Here is a 20024-nt window from a genome sequence, read left to right as displayed (position 1 = left end):
CTGTTGTCAAAAAGAAAACACAATTGATGCAATGGTAACTCTTTGAGAAATTCACTTATGGCTTTGGGACAGATCTTTCTGAAGACTTACCAGAGTCTGTACGATGGCATGATTGGTTGCATTCATATGTGCGTTGAGTGGAAATGAGCACTCCCCATCACAGTAGTTAGCTGCATAGCCCTTTGGAGCGATTATCCAGTCCTTTTTAGGAAACAAACAGAACTTAATTGAAATGAAAAAGTTGCCAGCTTCTACAGACAACTGGATGCAATTAAGAGCAGCTGAAAATTTTCCACTAAGTTTGTCTTGAGGGTGAAAAATGTGTTTTCACTGAAAGGTTTTTTTTTTTTTTTTTGTAAGCTGTGACTTTTCCATGGACACACTGATTTTAACGTCCAAAGAATGGTGTACTGCTACACACAGCTTAACTGCCACAAACTAAAACAGTCTTATTTCTAAAACTGCTGCTGTGGTGCCTTGTGAGGATTATGGTTTGGATGCCTTCATGTTCCAATGTTTCCTGCAGGTTAGGCCTGCTGGATGAACTACCTTTCCTAGGGTCACTGTAGGAAGTTTCATCTGTCTAACTTCACTGCTGCCACACTCCCACATGAGGGGAAGGACAGCCTGCCAGAGCTGCAGGTGCCAGGGGACCCCTTGGCAATGAGCAGAATGCTGTGGAAGGAGGGGATGCTTTGCCATAGGGATAACACAAAAAAAATTACAGATTTTTCTCCTGCTGCTACAAAAGAGCCAAAAGTAAATTAAAATAAAAAAATTGGCCCATGTGTTAATAGTGCAGAAAGGTGGTTTTAAAGAACCATCACCAGTTAACAAGAAACATTTTTCTTCCATCAGTATCAGGCTCTGCAGTAACCGTACAGGAGGAAGCACTCACTGGTGCTGTTCTTAAGAGTCTTAGAGTATTTCTCCTTTACCTGACACTACGTACCTGTGGTAGCATGAATTTTGCTATAGCAGTAACTAGGCAACCAGCAAATGTTACCACAGCTTTGCTAAGTCTGCTGTGTGATTGCTGATGTGATGATTCCTGGGTGTATCAAAACTACCCCTTTGTTTTACAGCACTTGCTCACCCATAATTTGCTCCTGGGTAAGAGCTGCTCTTCATAAAACAGTCACTCTCTTGATACAGAAGCAAGTACTGGCTATGTAAATACATTTGTGGTTTAATGTGGTGTATGGGAAGCACTGCAAAGGACGTGGGGAGGTGAGACTTCGCTAGCTCTATACACAAAAAAGTGCTGAATTAAAAAAAAAAAAAAGGCCATTCAGTGAAACATGACAATTAATGACACTGTCTTGGCCCTAAATAAGTTGCCCTAAGGACCCCTCTAGCCCTGCAGCATTGCAACTAAAACCAATCTTTGGTCTAACTACTGCACTCGGTGCTAGCCCCCTTGGGAGCACAGGTTAAAACAAAGCTGATCTCTAGAAAAACTTGATTTCATTAAAACCGATACTTAAACCATTTTTTTCCTTATCATTATCCTTATCAAGTGCACAGATAGGAGCCCTTGCTGTGACTCCCATGAGTGACAGAGAATGACCATGTATTTGAATCTTGTATCAAACTTCCTCTGGATTCTATCAAATATCACAGCTAACAATATTTGTTTGCCTTTCACTATGACTGGTTTTAATGGGGAGGCACAAGGGACATTTTAAAGCATAATGGCAGCCTCGAGTGGAATTACCATGACACTGTTTAGATAACATTTCATAACAAAATGTCTGGTTTACCCAGAGAGAAACATCACACACCTGCCATCCCAAGTCTTGGAAGCTCACATAAAGTTCATGCTTCCTGCATGCTGTTTTTAAGTCACTGCTGTTGTAATCTGTTAAAATAAAAAAGAAGAAAACAGGAATTTAGGAGGTAAACCAGTCTGGAGCACACAGCTGGGCAGATGTGCACACTGTGGGCTCAGCAACAAGAAAGAGCATACTCCCATCAGCAGCCCAGAGAAGGGTGTTGAGGGACATCCAAAGCAGGCCTGAAGTTTTTAAGATGCCTGTGGGAATGGCGGCACCCAAGTAACAGTGACTCAGTTACAACTCCTTCAGTCTCCCTTAAAAACCTGACAAGCAGTCCTCAGAAAACACCTCCCCTAAAATAATTTCTTAAAAATAAATCTCTGCTCCTTCGGCCCGGCATGTGCCATGTCCCTGCTGCATGCTCACGTTTCCAGTGTGCTCTGCCCCGGGGGATACGCTCAAAATGCACAGTTTCCAAAAGCAATACAGTCTCAGGGAGGCTACTCGCCACCCCATACCTGTTAGAAGACATCCTTGCACAGTTCTGATGTCCTGTAGCCAGCAAAGCCACTTGCCCCATCTCAGTCTGTGCCTTCCCCCAAGCCTGCGCCAAGCATGGCTCCACATAGCACCTCTGCTCTCAGACCTGTATCATCCACACCCCGTAAAACTCCTTCCCGGAACCCACCAAACCTCTCTGGCAACACGTTTATCTGCAGTTGACACAGGATTTGACAAGCTCACACCGTTAACTTACTTCCTAATGCCAACACTGTATACAGAGAAACATGGTGTACCAAGCCCTGACCCTTACCGCAGCGATGTTTTGACCATGCAGAAGCTGCTCCGACAGCCCTACAAAATGCAGCTTTTGAATAGTGAGTGGAATTTCCCATCTATATTTGGAAAGAGAGGCGGCTTTGCACGCGAACACCTGGGACCGCGGCGAAGGGAGGACTTGAGCCATGACAGAGGGGCCTTTCACTCCCCGATGGCTGCCCAGATCCCGCCTGGATGGGCGGTGGCTGAGCATCTCCCCCACGGTGAGAGGCAACCCTCACGCCCAAGAGCATGTGGGAGGGCAAAGAAAAAGCGACAGCCACGATGGGAAGCATGGTGGGAGCCCGGCTCCCCGTGCACGTGGTGACACCGACACACTTGTCCCGCAGGCAGAGCCTGGAGCTGGACCCGGCCTCCCAGTGTTTCCACCCATTGCTTCACCAGACACGCTGCTGCACACAGGCAGATGCCACACATGGATGCTGATGCCTTGCCCCAGCCAAGCAGCCCCCTGGCGCCCCTAATGCTGCCTGAAAGGGCACGGTCCCAGTGCAGCTTTCCACAAGTGTGGCAGCTGGGATAGAAAAATATTTTTAGTGACTTTTTCCTTGGCTCTGAATAAGCCTTTCTTTTTCTTCTTCTTCTCTCCCCCCTCACCCCCCAAGTTTGGGAACTACAAATGCAAATATTTATTCAGAAGAAAAACTATAATACTAGAAGCACATCCAACTGACATTAAGGGCAGCCCAGTGTTACAGCTGGGTACAGTTAACACTGAGGTCTGAAAAAAACCCTACACCTCAAAACAAACCTAGACTCCAAACCACCAAAGATTAGAGAGCTGTTTTTAGAAGCAGTTTGGGTTTTAAACTATCAGGATTGCATTTCAGGCCTTCAATAGGTTTGCTTCAATCACGAACCAGGTGAGCAGAGCTGGCTAACAGGCTGCTACCACATAAACACACACTATTTCAGCAGTGCCTGGTAGCAAGGACGGAGGAAAGCCTTTCTGTTCAAGCTTTCCACTTTCAAACCAGACATACCCAGCAGAAACCAGGGTGTGGGTTGTTGTTTGTTTGCTTTTTTTTCTTTCCAGATGAAGCTTTTCAGTCCCTGAAATTTCTAGCGTGAGATGTTTCTAAATGATCATATGTTTCTAAATGATATTATTTCTCATAATGAGAAATAAAATGAGCAGAGGATATTTTTGGTGGTCAAAGGCTTTCATTTTAGTCCCTGAAAACATGACTTCATTGTTCTATGGGAAATATGCTGTTTGCTAGGGAAAGAACATCTGTATTTGACAGGGAGTTATGGTGGCTGGTTAGATGGCATTTATCTATTCACAACAAAGGACACAGAGCTATGATATGTCCCAAATACAGCTACAATTTACCCTAATTAGCTACGGGAAAGGGGTGAAGGTGAGGGAGGCAGAGAAAACAGGAGTGGGAAGGAAGGCCGCAAGCAAATCAGCAGTTCCAGAAAACAGAGGGAAAAAAATTTGCTTAACAAATTATACCAAGCAGAACATACTATGAGTGTGTCCTCTCACTCTGTGTAAAATTGCCCCTAAAAATCCTCAATGTCACCTAATTCATACCTTGCACTGCATGCCAGCTACTCTCTATCCCAGGTGGACACAGCCACTCCTGCCTTCTCACTTGCCCAAACACAGAGCTCACCTACCTAAGTGTCAACATAGTGAACATCCCTTTTCCTGGGATTTGCACTCTCTCACATATAACCCTACCCCTTCTCTCCCACTTGTTATATGTTTTCTTACTGCGTCCTTCGAATACTTGAGGATTTCTTTCAAAATCTTTCAGCTTCATGGTGGTGCCACATCCATCTGTCAAGCTCCAAACAGTCAGTGATTACCAAACAAAGTACTGCAATGTTGCACTTCCCTTCCACTGACCACCTCGACAATGGGGGGCTCTTCCATGGTGAATGCACAGGACCCGAGGTCTATCACTCCAGGGTTTTGCAGTTTTGTCCTCCAGTTTGCATTACAGCTGGCAAATCCTTGCAAGCAACGTTGTCTGCATTCATGGGGAATTGCCTTTAGCCCAGCTTTAGGGATGCTACAAACCTTTAAAAACATCTTAGCAGTGCTTTTACAGATGGGGGAAAAAATGCAGCAATAGACAATGATCCATTTCTTATGGTTTGGGGCTTGGCACATGCCCTAGAGCCACGTACTCCCAATTATGACCCTGAAAAAATGGGGTTTTGGCTGAGAGCTCAAGCACACTGATCTAATGAAGGTAGCCTTCACAACACATTATCTCGACCCAGGAAAGCAGTGTCAGCTGCCCCAGTCCAGTTTGCTCAACAGCCCAAATTGCCATCCTCAGTGCAAGATGTTTCCCAGAGATATCCACTATCTCTGTGAGTTCATGGGCCTGCTTTGGGACTTCCTACAAGCCCACTGTGGGTTTAGCAAATTGTCTCTGGTATATTTGGGAATACCAGCTTGGTACTTGCAACAGGCTAAAATAAATAAATAAATAAATAAATAAATAAATAAATAAATAAATAGAAGAACACCCCTTGTTCTGCACTTAAAAATAAGCCCCAGGGCAGGGCAGTTCCAGCAGCAGAGCTAGGGCAGCTCCTCTCCATGGGTGCCTGCTCCAAAGGCTGCCTGCCCTCACCAAGAATGCACCGTGACACAAGCCTGCCTTTCTGCCGGCACAGATGTTTCTCTTAAGGCTGGACACTGGCATTTGCATTGCTGAAAAGGGAGAGAGCATAGTCTGACCCTAATGATCTTCCTCCTACAGATAGTTACACACCAACCTCAGATTTCTTATAACCTCTCCCACATTAAGTGCTAGCAAAGAAGATATAAATATTTACTGAGGTTGATCCATCTGAGAATACCCTCGCTGCTCCCAAGGTGCCAGTTTACCAAATTCCACAGGGTAATTAATTGCCTCTGTCATCCCAAATAGCTCTGACAGAGGTCTCTTAGGCCAGCCCCTTCTTCTTGGTGTTTGACTTTGGTGATTTGTCCAGATAAAGCTGGTGTAAACTGAACGCACAGTTAACAACAGCCCACTTCACATGAAAGTGGCCTGCCTGGGTGGGAAGAAGGGGAGATTTGGGGCTGGAGAGGACACGCACGTTATGGCACATGGGAATGCTGGCTGCACTGCATCTGAGACCTCCACTAAATAGATTTTATGTGAGATAATGGTGTTTATTAACAAGATCCCTGCCACTGTGAGAGCATTTGGCCTTATTGACCTTACTTGCCTTCAGTGTATGCACGTACTGCCCTTTGAGGTATCGAGCTCCCACACGCACAGGGTAGCCTGCCGGTACTGGAGTGCAGCACGCATATGCAGCATTGCATGGAAGTGTCACCTTGAGAGCCCCTCTGCTTCTCATGGGGCATCTCATCTTATCTTGGGGCCTCCAGGACTGAAAAGAAGGGGGTGTTGTGTGAATTACAGAACCATAGAATATCCCAAGTTAGAAGGGACTCACAAGACTCAGAGAGACCAACTCCTGTCTCCACACAGGACCATCCAAAAATCAAACCATGTGTCTGAGAGTGCTGTTCAACACTTCTTGAACTCCAGCAGGCTTGGTGCTGTCACTACTTCCCTTGGAAGCCTGTTCCAGTGCCCAACCACCCTCTCAGTGAAGAACCTTTTCCTAACCCCCAGCCTGACCCTCCCCTGTCCCAGCTCCATGCTGTTCCCTCGGGTCCTGTCGCTGTCCCCAGAGAGCAGAGCTCAGCGCCTGCCCCTCCGCTCCCCTTGTGAGGGAGCTGCAGGCCGCCATGAGGCCTCCCCTCAGCCTGCTTTGTTGTGGGCTGAGCAAACCGAGGGACCTCAGCTGCTCCTCATACGTCTTCCCCTCTAGACCCTTCACAATCTCTGTAGCCCTCCTTTGGACTCTCTCTAATAATTTTATTGTTCTTATACTGTGGTGCCCAAAACTGTACACAGTACTCGAGGTGAGGCCGCACCAGAGTAGAGCAGGACAATCCCTTCCCTTGACCAGCTAGCAGTGCTGTGCTTGATGCACCCCAGGACATGGCTGGCCCTTTTGGCTGCCAGGGCACACTGCTGGCTCACATTCAACTTGTCGTCAACCAGAACCCCCAGATCCATTTCCACGGGGCTGCTCTCTAGCCTCTCATCCCCCAGTCTGTACGTATAACCATCTGCACCCTTCCCAGGTGCAGATGTTGTTAAACTTCATGCTGCTGGTGATTGGCCAGCCCTCTAATTTGTGAAGATCTCTGTGCAAGTGAGTCTTGCTCAGAGCAGCATGAGCAGCCAGAAGTTGGATGTTTACACCACAACGTCTCAATAAGGATGAGGCATGGAGTGGGATGTGCCCGAAGGATGAATTGTGGAAGAGGATGGTTATTGCCACTGGGCAAGGAGACGGCCACACACACAAACCAGCTTTCAGGTAACCTACGGAGGAGCTGACCACACAGCACTAACACTCATGCTCAAGGATCACCATCTGTTGGGTTGAAGACTCCCCAGGTCTTCAGGTTAATGACAGGATCAGCCCAGAGCATCGGCTGAGCCCACTGTAGACATGGCCTGGCAATGGCCTCCAGACCCTGGAGGCAACTGTGGAAAAACACCTGCACTCTCCTCCCACCCACATCGTGCCTCTGTGTCCTGGGCCTGAGATGACGCGTGATTTTCTGCCTTAACAGCCAAAAATACTTCCTTTTCTTCCTGCTCATCCTCCTTCTGCACGAGACCAGAGCTCGGCTCCAGGAATGCATTGACGCAGGACTCTATGTCAAAGCAGTTCATAACCATGGGGGTTACTCAGTTCTGCTTTATATAAGCCAATTATAATTACGTGTTTATAATTCAGGGAAATGAGCATTCTTGGCGAAAAATTACAGACTATTTGCATTCTTATGCCACAGCCATAACCTTAGCCTCTGAGCACTTGGTACTGACTTCAGGACAAGAACTGCACATCACAGAAGACACAGCAGGGTCCCAGTCCTGCAGGCAGTAGCGTGCTTTAACAAAATCCTCTGGCTCACCAGATCCAGTGCCAGTCCAGCAGCACACTTCAAATGCTCCTAATGGCGGGACTTGAAATGCTTTCCATATTTAGAGAGTAAATAGGGCTTTTTTAAACACAGCACCCCAACCTAAATCACAGCATCATTTGGGAAAGGGGCTCACATAGAGGAGGGATGGTTCAATCCACAAAAAAAGCACCAGCACCAACCAGCTGCCTGGATCACCATGAAAGAAACTGCCCTCAAGCCCTGAAGGGTAGCACCAATCTCCCAGCTGGTAGAGTACGCACCAAAAATCTGATGAGATGCAAGATACAGTGAAAGAGGAAGATATGCAGATGGGCAGTTGAGCAGGTGGGGTCTGTGTGTGGTCCTGTACCCACCTCAGGTCCTAGTGTGTCTGGGTGCCCCCAGGAGCAAGGTGGCTGTCAGGGTAACCTCTGGGTTCATGTCCTACATTGCCCTGTGGCAAAAGCTTCCCCAGTCCTGCTGTGCACAAGTGGGGCATGTACGTAGGAATCCACCCAACTAAAAAAGAAAAAAATCCCTGCAATCTTTTTAATGTTAAAAACCCACACTGGTCCATAGAGCCGTGCCTGCGGGGTCATCAGTGCCTCTTGGACTATTAAATCAACCACTTCTTAAGGAGAACAGACTCTGAGAGAGTAACACTGAAAGGAAAATGAGCTGACGCAGTCTCTCTTTTCTAAACACAGAAACCAACCAAACATACATCTTAACTTTAAATTCCTCTCCTTTTCCCTGCCTTAAATCCATAGAGGCTCAACTATACCTTGTTGATTACTGAACTGCCAAATTCCAAGTTTTAAATTAAAGCTGTCTTTGAGTGAGAAGAGCTAAAAAAAAAAAAAAAACCACACACTTATGATCACACAACAGCCAGCTATTTTTCCCTCTTTTTTTTTTTTTTTTTTAATAATTTTATGATCTCATGCCTGTTGTAGTCAAGAAACCAGCAATATAAAAATGGCCCTTTTCGCCCAATGTATCTGCTTCCTCTGGAGCTTTGAAACACATCTCCTGATTTAATTGTAGTCAAATCTCGGTTTCAGTGCTATGAAATCTGCAGAGCTAAGGAGGGGAAGCTGGAGCCCATCCTGGCACTGCTACCAGCTCCTACACGAATAACAGTACCCACAGTTCTGGGCAGGGAGGTTGCTCATTCACTAGACCGTGTGGATGCCAGCTCCCCACGTCTCCTCCCTGCCCATGCTCCCCAGCTCTACTGCTAGCCTCAGAGAAAAAAGCCTCCAGTGCAGCACTGCTGCCAGCCCTACCCATGACCCAGCACCATGTGCATGACCACTGTGGATGCAGCCTGCCCACTGCCCGAGCACACCAGAGCAGGATGCAGCCAATGGGTTCACACTGGTGAAGCTTTAGCAAGGCTGGCTCATTTTCCCGCAACGAAACTAACAACAAGACTAACAAAACCACCTCTCTTCCTGGGGGTTTAGTCATGCCTAGATGCAGGAAAAGCAGGGATCCTATTGGAAAAGAAGGGGGCAGCATAAGCAAATTAATCAAGTAACTAGGAATTGGCTGAAATGTTTGAGAGGAAAGAAGGCACTCAGTGAATGAAAGCCTGCAGCACTGTGACATAGGGCAGAACAGCTGCAAAGCAGTTAAAATGCACAAGGCAAGACTTTCTCAATTTTCATCAAAATTTCAGAGTTGTCCCACCAGCACGTAGCAACACTCACAAGCTTGTACAACACAGCAACATGCAATCTTTCCACAGCAAACAGGCAAGCCTGCTTGCATGCCTGGAAATGAACTTCACCATTTACACTACTGTTCCAACAAAGGGAAAAAAAATCTCATGCTGTTCTAAAAGGGTTTTTCCAAAGAAAACCAAATGATGACCCTGCTAGAAACATGTATAAGCAATATGATAGATCCCAGCGTACACTGAAATGGTATCTTTTAAATATAGCATTTCACATGGCATGATTCTAGGCAAATATTGAATTTGATGGCTGTGACTTCACACAGCGGTTTGTATTCCACCCTGGGTTTGAAAACTCCTGTAAATTTACTTACATGAGACTGCCACTCCCATCCCATCACAGATACAACCTGTGCCCCCAAGGAGGGGCACCCCACCTCACATCCCCCTTCTTGCTTTTGCACACCAATGCAAACAGGAACATCACAAGAGGAGGCCCCAGCTCCCAGACAGAGTGGGTGTTTCATGATTACCTGTGAGAGTCGACACCCTGGAAACATCCTGAGCCTGGGTGGAGCGGTTTCGACTCTGCTGCCTGCGCCTGCTCGTCGCTGACCTAGTGGTCCGGACGTGGACTTCACTCACTTTAAAGAAGGCCACCATGAAAGGCTGCTTGTCATAAGGGCCATCTCGCCCTATAAGGCCTGCTTCTCTAGGATTTACACTGAAACCTTCAAATGAAACAGAAAAGTTTTTGTTAGAGGAACTACACAGTTGGATTGCTCTTTCCAGCACTGCAGTGCCCCAATAAACAGGATTGCCTCTCTTCTTGATCATGCTGTTTCTCTTTTATCATTAAACCCTCCCCTCCTGCCACCATGACCTGTGGACATTTTTACAACAGCAACCCATCCACCCTGGACAAGAAGCTCCACCATGGCATCTGGCTCTTTGGTACCCCCTATGCAATCTCTACTCCATTTTAGGCATTAAACAGGTATAGAGATAGATATATAAAACACAATGCCTGGATGTCTCAGGACTGTTTAAGCAGCTGCCAGTGACTGTCTCAGTGGCTGTTTAAACACAAGGAGCAGAGATGGAGCTAGGAGACCTTTGGGGAAAGTAAAGGGCAAAGAGAGGTGCTTTGGCCAGGAGTACACAGATAGGCTCTCAACACATTTGGGGAGGTGGAGGCTGGCACTGCATTTTCCTCAGGGAGAGCAGTTAACAGTCCTTCTGTCTCATTTGACCCCACAGTTGTACCAAAATCCAGGATGGAGTGATAAGAAGAAAATATAAGGTTGGAGGCCAGTTCCCACAGACATAAAATGTCATTGTTGTCTTTAGTTGCCATCTGCTCACTTAGATCTTCTCCTTCCCTACTGCTTATCCTGCAACACTCAACCTCTTACTGTCTTACATTCTCTCCTTTTCCACCTTTCAGATTTTCTGTGCTCTGTGAAGTGCCATCATTACAGCCACCCGCATTAAAACTGGACGCTGTTAGCACCACTTCCAAACAGCATCCAAGAGGCTCACGAGATGACTCATGTTAACTGGCCCATGGCCTACCGTCCAGGGTCACCACGCTCAGCTGGAGCCCCATGTTGTGCTGAGGGTTCATCACCCACATGTTACTGGTGGCAGTGACATCAAACTCCAGCCATCCCTCCTCCGAGGCCCACACTGCCCGTGTGTCCAGCAGAAACAGGTCAGAGGATCTGCAGAAGAAAAAGCAATGACAAGACAGTGATATCTGGGGTTTTCTCCCCTGGCTAACAACCCCCAAAATCTGCCTGTTTGTAACCAGAGTTTTTCCACAAGATGCATGTGCTTCTGCATGTGAAATTCAGGATCGCAAAGGTTTTTCCACTGTTTTCTAGGCTGGAGGAAAGGAATCTCAGTCCTTAGGTCTTGGTGTTTTTCTATCAGCAAGAGATTCATAAGTCACTCTTCTTCCTGAAGAGAGTAATTCTAGCCCTGGCAGGACAGTGGTCAAATTACCAGCGTTTCCAGGCATTCAATGACTTTTGTCAAAGGGTTTTTGTGGTTTCAGTCCAACTTTCACAAGACAGATCTACCACAATTGATAACAATAAAAACAAACAAACAAAACAAACAAGCAAACAAACAAAAACAAGTAACAGGCCAAACATCAAACAGTGAAGCAAAATGAACCCTAAAGACATACGGTCCCCTAAAGACATTTTGCTCAGGTTTTGCAACATGGATTAGAAAGTGTTGTTCCAAGGATGTTGGTACTGGGTCTCCTTCATGGACTTCAGCTTCAAATGCTATCAAGTCTGTGCCTTTTCTGCAGGATCAAACAGACACTAAAATTCAGTTCAATGAAATCAACTGCAGAAGCACCCAGAGAAATCCCACTTACATTTTCTCACTGTATTATATGCATAACTTTCACGTGCAAAAGAGCTACAATTCCTATCCTTAACCTATTACCAGCATCACAAAGTGGATACCAGGCATCAGTCCCAACTTCACCTGTCTCTCTCTCTCTGTTGATTTTTTTTTCCTGACAATAACTTAATGGAAATGAAAAACAGGATACCTATCTCTTCAACCCATCAAAGGTTAACTTCAGAAAAAAAAGTTTTGATTGAGTTACACTTTATTTTTGGCCAACTGCTATGTCATACTGCCCAGCAGCTTGGTTTACATGAGATCACACATGGAAAAATAAGCACTTAAGTATATTAGGGCTTCTAGTGTAGCTATTTTTACAGCGTGGAGGCTTTCCTCTGCCTTGCTGGTAGCCGCACACTCTGTGGTTGACTCAGCAGCCTTTCCCACAGGAGTCTTTGCCATCGCTCCTCCAGCAGTAACAGGGTTCAGGAACAACTCTGACCTTCACCTCAAACAGCAGCAAGTGGCTGGGGCTAGCCACCTGCTACATGTTTTGGAAACCTTAAGGTTGAAAGATTTGGGCTTTCCCAGGCAGGTATGTAAGCTGAGGCATTGCTTACAGGAGGCTGCAAACAGCACCTGCAGCTGACACTACTTTTCCCCTCTCTGGTTAAGAGAGAAATGAACTGCTAGATCATCCCTACCTCTAACTAAGATTTACAGATTGGTCCTCTCCAGTGCTTGACATGGTCTATATCTGAAAAGTGCCTTTCCTAGAAGCTGTTCTGACCTACCCCCTCACATTGATTCCTTTTTGGTTTCCCATGCCCAGTTTCCCTTCTCTAGGTGCCATACGTTCCCTTGCACTTGTCTGCTTCAGACAATGCCCCACTGAAGCCTCCAGACTGGAGCAACTTCAGCATTATGTCCGCCCAAACCAAACAGGTCTGGCTGCAGAGCTGCTGGGAACTCTGTGAGAGCAAACTCTGTATTCACCTTCATGAACATTCAAGCACACAGAATTAGTCAACTCTGCACAAATTTGAAGAGGAGGCTCAGTCATTAATACCCATTGCCTTGCACTTTGTGAAGTCACGTGGCCATCACAGACATGTAAAGCCAGAAAGGAACACAAGGACCTAGTCCCTTGCTTCTGAACTCCAGGTAGGATTAGCTACATCCACGTCACTCCTGAGAGATGTTTGCCTGACCTGATCTTCAAGTTTTCCTGTTTTTGGAACTCCACCATCTTCCCAGGAAGTCAAATATATTTCACTTGAAGGTGTTTTTTTTAAAAAAATAAAAATAATTACCCACAATATCTAACTAAAATGACACAACAGCCTCCCCTTCTTAAAACAACACCAAGTCTTCAGTCTTTCCTTGCAAGCCATATTTTCTAGACTTTAACTATTCTCACAGCTATTCTATAGACCCAGACTGGATCAAAATCTCACTGATGCTGAGTACAATGGAAAGAATCTTCATGTGTTTCTGAGACTGTACCTCTACTCATACATCTCAGAATAACATTTTGGCTTTTTCACAAAACTCACTGTTAACTCATGATCACCTTGTGATTCACTATAATGCTATTCACTATGATACTAATACTAATAATATATATAATAATATAATTAACTATAATTTGTGCTGCTGCACTGCAACATACCCAGTCACTTCCTAAGGTGTATTTACATCACTGATTTGTCGTGCCCAAATGTAATTTTCCTTACTATCAGATCACACTTTTTTCCCCAGACTGGACCTTCATCACTATTAGTTTATTTAAAATACAGACTTGTCTTCCAGTGGGTCTCCCCCATCTCAGTGTCCTCCACAAATATAATGAGCAAACTCTCAGACCAAGGTACAGTGCTACCAAATGGGAACGCTCCACCTTAGCCCAGTATCTCACACTGGCTCTGGACAGATTTAAATGCCTTTGTAAAACAGCAAAAAAGTGACAACTGGGCTTTCCAATCCAGTTAACTGTTGGCCAAAAAAAAAAAAAAAAAAAAAAAAAGTTCATACACAATTAATTTTCAATCAGCTCCTCTATTTAACTGGCTTCTGATTTGTGTGAGTGGATAAAGCCAATGATGCAGATTCACCTCACAGGTACTGTAGGTCACATCTGTAATGTTCACAGGTAACAAGTCCTAATACTTAAAGTCTGTTTTCAGTTAATGTTTGTTACCTGAAACTTGCCAGGCTGCACAACATTGTCTAGTAACTAGTAGCATTTGTTACTAGTTTTGTTTTCAGCATGAAGATTAAAAAAAAATAAAATTAAATTAAAAATCACCTATTTCCAAAGACCAAATTAAGGAAAAAAAATGGATTTACTTAGAGCCTGTCCTTCCCTAGAGCTGCATGGCAGAGAAATGTCCATGCTGCTCCTGACAACAAGGTGTACAGAGTCTGATGCTTGAACAGAGACTGAGAGGTCTCCCAGGCTAGGTGGAAGGGATATTACGTCCAACCAGATGGGGAAGGGTGAAGGCCTTGCTGTGATGGTGGGGGACACGTGGACACACAAGGACCAGATGAAGAGACTCTGGAATAAAGCAAAGTCTGCAGAGAAAAAGGAGTAGAAAGTACCTGAGACCACTATGTACTCCGTGAATCAAGCCTGTTATTCCCGAGCCAGCATTCCAACTATATAACAACTATTATGTAACAACTATTGTTATATCTCACTGTTACTACGATGCTCGACCATCTCACCTTTATTTTCAGCATGCCTAACCTGGATGAGTTTAATTAATGAATTCCATAATAAGGGTGTTGCAGGCATAACATGTATTATTAAAGGAAAGCAAGTGTGTGGGAGAAACTGTGGCAATGAGCTAAAAAACCCTCCTGAGACAAGAGCGGACATTAAGTGGGAAGATGCAAATTAGGAATTCCTAACTCAAACCAGGAGCTCTGAGCTCTGGATCAGGGCCATGCAGTATGGTCTCAAATCCCAAGAAAGAAATGGAAGTCTTTCCGTGGCGTTCAGAGGACTCTGGAGGAGGACTGGGAAGCTAAGGTCAACAGAGCAATCACAAGTGGCTGCAATAAACAGAAAGAAGTACACAATTTACCAGAGAAATGTGGCCTGTGTGATTCAGAAGGCAGTATTTAGCTCCAGTGTCCCCAGAGAGCAATATGATTTGTAGGATATAAATATCAAATACAACTACTATTCTTAACACCGGCATCCCAATCATGTACTCCAGGCATTTATAGGAGAAACAGCTTGCGTTTAACTCCAGTTCCCCCCTGTCCCCCAAGATAAATATTTTGTTAACTGAAACCTCTGTGTAAACCTTTCAACAAAATGTTTCTGGGTGTTAATTCACTTTAATTGAATACTAATTAGATTAGAATTTAGTCAAATTAGTAACCAGGTCAAGTGGTTAATCTCAGTTGCTATACTTAGTGAAACGTTTGCATTAAAATAATTTCTCTGTTCTGGGTACACATTACAACATGGAACTTTGCTACAGGAAAAACACCAAAGCTATAAAAAGCTGAATTTAAAGAAGCATATGTTGAGCTAGGTTTTTTTAGTTTCCCACCCTCCCTGGCCTTTTTTCCCTGATCAGGCAGAAGTCTTACAGGGAGACAGTGAGAATAAACAGAACTCTCACCTTCAAAATGACTAAGTTAAAGGCCTCTTATTTTAATTACAGAGCTCAGAACAACGTTTTTGGCCCAGCTTCAAAGCTCGCAATTACCCAGGTGTTTAAAGGATTGTTACGCATCAACAGCCATTTACCAAAGCATTAATTACTCTAAGTCTCTAAAACTTTCCTCAGCTGAACCTTTTTGTTTACTTTTCTTCAAAGACAAGTTGACATAATAGTCTAGACTGCCTAACAGCAGTTTTTCAAAAGAGAATTTTGAACAGAAGTGTGTGGGATTTACATTTTGATTAACACACTTTCTAAATACTCTTCTGTGTACACTGGATCAGAGTCTTTAGCTTGTACAGATACTGACCTTGTATAAAAATTATTCTGTACATTGCAAACTACCAAGATTATTTGCTCTTATCAACTAATGACAAATAACTGTACTCACAACAGATGCAGCCTTACTGAGTTGAATGAAGCTCCTTGTAGATAAAACCTTGAAATCATCACAGCCTTTTAAAAACTTTGAATCCACCACCTTTCAAGAGATGTAAGTCCTACTGTGATTTTTTTAATGTTTATTGCTTGTAGAACATATGGTATATGCAGCTTATATAGAATAAAGTACTGTCAACAGATAATATATAAAACCTTAACAACTTAGCATGTCTAAATGACCATTATTGCAGAGAGTTAAAAGCACCATGGAAAATCTCATCCATCAGCACCCGTTCATACACAGAGCTTCAAGGAAAGGAATGCCAGCACCTGCAATGAGCTGCCATGGAAAGCGAAGACAGTCTCTATCATTTTAGGGAAAAGAAGAAAAACTCAGTTTAACTGTCTTGAAGAAGCTATACCATCTCTGGGCCAGGGGAAGAGATGTGCATGTCCTATAAGAATTCGTTAGAAATAAGGAAAGAAATACTAGGCACTGTCAGCCTGCAAATGAAGCTACTTCCAAGATGGAATAGGAGACCAGCAACTGGGAACTAATTTGCAGGAAAAAGCATAGAGTGGAGCACAGGGACACACCAGAATGGAGAGGTAGGTAAGCTTGGCTTCACACTGCTCACACCACCAGTGCTCTGTTTGATAAAATCTCCCATGTGTTGAAAAAGCTGTCCTGTTTTAAGGCTGCATCTGGCAGAGTGGAAGGTGAGAGCCCAGAGATGGTGGACATGGTCCCCCCACACCAAGACTAGGGGAAGCTCAGCCTACGTGTCCGTGATAAGCCCCAACAAAGCCAACACTGATATTTGAGTGCAAAGGTGTCTCCCCGCACCCAGCTCAAGGTTGTGAGCTCCACAGCTTTAGGGAATGAACATTTTACCAACAGGAACAGTAAAAAAGAAAAAAAAAAATTGTCTGAAGTCAGGATAGGACACATGTTTCTCATTTCCTTGATTAGGATATAAGGACACCAAGGGACATTCTAGTTGTAGTAATAATTAAAAGTACTACACCTCAGCATTGAAATGCAGTTTGAGCCATGAAGATGGGGGAGAGTGTAAATGGGAAGTATTTATCTTTAAGAGAAGAAAGAAGGCAGTTATTTATATAGCATTTTTTAGTTTTGGTAGAAAAAGCCAGCTGGTTATGGAACCGGTAAGTCTCATCCAGAATAACTTTGACTTTTAAACTACTAAAAACAACCACCCTAAAACACAACAAATCACATATGCTTGGTGGGAGTTGAACTGAAATGCTGACAGACACTTCTCTATAGCATCATGGAAACAGCTCTATCATATACAAATATATGCACACTATATACAAACCTGACCCTAACTTGAAACAGATTGATGCTAGCTTTGTCATTTGTGTTACACAACCCAGTCCAAAATCTAGTTGAGGACAGATATTTATTTTCTAAGCTATAAACACTGCCGGCAAATCAATTTGCCCTTTAGATTAGAAGCTCGGATCGTATTTGTATAAATATCCTGTTGCAAAGAGGAAGACTTTATTACCACTGTAACTGGCAGCTAAAAAAAATGATGACGGCCTTAACTCTTGAGCAGCTGTGCTCAGCAGAGGAGCACAGTCCCTGGACGGTGGCTCAGGAGGGCACGCTGATGCCCACATACGTCTTATCACATAGGAAGAATCTTTCTCCAGTCCTCACTTTTCATTCCAGGTGCAAATGAAACTGTTTAATAAACTTTGACCATTAAGGTACCGTATCTTCCTTTGATCACTAGCACAGGCCACTGTGTTTTTCATAGATCAGTGGTTTGGACAGTGTGGGAGTGTTTTGAGGTCTGCATTAACAGGATATTTGCACTTGAAAACACACTGATGATCCAAACCAAGGACTAACATCTTTGATCAGCCACAAACTGCCTTCCCTCCTCACTCCTGACCTGACACCTCACTGGGTGAGAGCGAGGAAGCTTCAAGAAAGAAATTAATGATCTGTTTCCAGAGACAAACTCATTTCCTCCTTTCCCTTGCAAAGGTTTTGCTTCCATGGCAATCCATGCCCGAAAGGTATCAGAAGTCACAGAGGGCTTTGCTGGTCTCCCCCAGAACTGGTGCTTCACCTCAGAAACAAGCCTACGCGTAGCTGTGCACCTGTATCACCACAGGGAGGAGAGCACAGCTCCCTCCTGCCCAAACACAATGTCCCCACAGCTGTGCCCAAGGTGGGACAAGCACTGAAGAGCTAGCACCACTTGTGCTCCTAAACTGATGCTTTGGCTGACCTCCCTGCTTCTGACACATACCAATAAAGAAAAAAAATTAAAAAATTCCACACCAGCCTTCAGACAGCCTGGTCTCTGATGGGCAGCAGCACTGGGTGGACACATCATTGCCCATTCTGGCTCCCACCATCAGCCACCACAGCCCATCTGAATGCCCAAATCCACCCCACCCAGAGCAAACCAGAGGCCACCCCAGCACTGCTTCACACATCTCTGCTCCATGCTGTCAGAAACCCATGCTGTCCTGTCCTAAAGGTTTCATTAATCTCTTCACCGCGTCCCACTGGCATCTCCAACAGTTTGTGTTATGACAGAACGTGGCTGCTAGCCGTGGTTTGGTTATAAAACAAAAGCTTAGTTTCTAGGCACTATTTTTTTTAACCTTACAAAAGGGTGGAAGGAATGGAGAGATGAAAATATTATTGACACAAGTGAGTCAGTATTAAAAATGTTTTCTTTTTGAAGAGAGAATGTTCTTAAACCACACTGTCCTCAATATGTGTTTCATTGCCTGGAGACTCCACGAGCATCGCTTCCATATTTCTGATTGCTTTTAACACAGAGAGTGCCGAGTGGCTCCCTGAAGGTTTCCTGCTGTTTCAATAAGCATTGATCTCTGATCATCCACTCTTTGTGTATGCCCCTACCTAGGAGACAATCTCAAATGGCCCTATATAATCCTTGTTTTTAGTCTCATCTATGCTGGCTGGCAAAAATAAGTTTGATAATTTAGTAGAAGGTAGAAATTTTAAGTCTCAGGTTTTGTTTCGTTTGTACTGTGCCCTAGGGAATTACCAGTAATGCTCTGTGATTCTGCTAAGTAGAACCCATGCTTGTATTGCAGTCACATACTGACACTCTTACTCCCCTGATGATCATTTTTTTGCTCAAGTAATACTGAATTAAGCCACTTCATTATACTTCATCAGAGCACAGGGATACTTTCATGCTGTGAGTTTAAGCTGATGATTTGTGGCTACCAAATCTTCCTTTTTACTTATCTCCTGCACTACAAAACTCATTTCTTTGAGAGGAACGTGCAGGTTTTTTTTTAATTTATATATTTTTTTCCTCGGAGGTGCACACTGCCTTTCTCTTGGGAAGGGCTGGTTAAAACCTATACACTCCAGCTGCGCCTGTAAGAATTATTTGCACCTGATAATATTTTATTAGCTACAAATAACTGTTGCAGACAACTGTTAACCCCGTAAAAGCCAAGATTAACATAGTGATTGCCACTGTTGACTGAACAAACATCATCTGTGGCCTTCAGAGATGAATTTTCCTGACCAGAAGGAGGACTTCCCAACAGAACAAGATGAAGAAAGGTGCTACTTCAACTCCTTATGTTTTACCTGCTAGCTCATGAGCTAGACTTTGAGATCTGTACAGACTCTTCTTTATGCAATAAAATGCTGTCAAAGGTCAGGAAATATCAGGCTGTTATTCAAGCCATTATTCTAAAGGAAGTGTGACACAACTTTTTTTTTTTTTTTTTTTTTTTAAGTCAAAGGCAGCTGTTTTTTTCTGGCTCATTATATGTCTGCTAAAGTGCAGCAGAAGCCTTCCAAATATTTAACAAGTTTCTTCAAAAAATAGTGCTATTTTGGATTTTAACCTTCTACCATTTTCAACAGGAAAAGAAAATATTACACTCCAAATTAATCCACTGAGACAAAAGTAAAAGCAAGTGAACTGATGACAAAAATAAAAACTACTCAAAGAATACAGCTCCTTAAGGCATCCCAGAAGAATCTGAGGAAAAAAGAAAATCAATATTTTTTTCCTCCATGAAGAGATATTAGAGAACAACTAAATACAATGTTTTAGTATTAGCATGGCTATATGTTTGAATCTACAGCAGCAACAGCATCCAGCAAAGTCAGAATTTACACTGAAGGGAAGGCTGAGGGGTGGTAAGCAGCTTCTAAGATCTTAATTGTCTTTTAACAGCTGTATATTTTTAATATAGAGAGAATAATTACTAGAGAAGACAATATATATTAATATATATACACTTTTATATAGATACATACAGAGAATACCTACATG

At 44.0% G+C, this 20024-nt stretch overlaps 1 protein-coding gene across 2 annotated transcripts in view; it reads right to left on the bottom strand.

Annotated features, from left to right (window-relative positions):
• BMP6 (bone morphogenetic protein 6) overlaps nt 1–20024 on the bottom strand; it is a 96935-nt gene that overhangs the window by 6711 nt on the left and 70200 nt on the right. For both annotated transcript variants that reach the window (XM_083826207.1, XM_083826206.1), the window contains exons 3-6: nt 10847–10995; nt 9805–10002; nt 1785–1861; nt 91–201 (exon numbers count right to left, since the gene is read on the bottom strand). In XM_083826207.1, coding sequence (XP_083682333.1) covers nt 91–201; nt 1785–1861; nt 9805–10002; nt 10847–10995 — 535 coding nt within the window. The remainder of the gene's footprint in view (nt 1–90; nt 202–1784; nt 1862–9804; nt 10003–10846; nt 10996–20024) is intronic.

This window comes from Anser anser, assembly GCF_964211835.1.
Source record: "Anser anser genome assembly, chromosome: 2".
In the NCBI taxonomy this organism is placed as follows: Eukaryota; Metazoa; Chordata; class Aves; order Anseriformes; family Anatidae; genus Anser; species Anser anser.
This window is presented reverse-complemented; position numbering and strand designations above follow the sequence as displayed.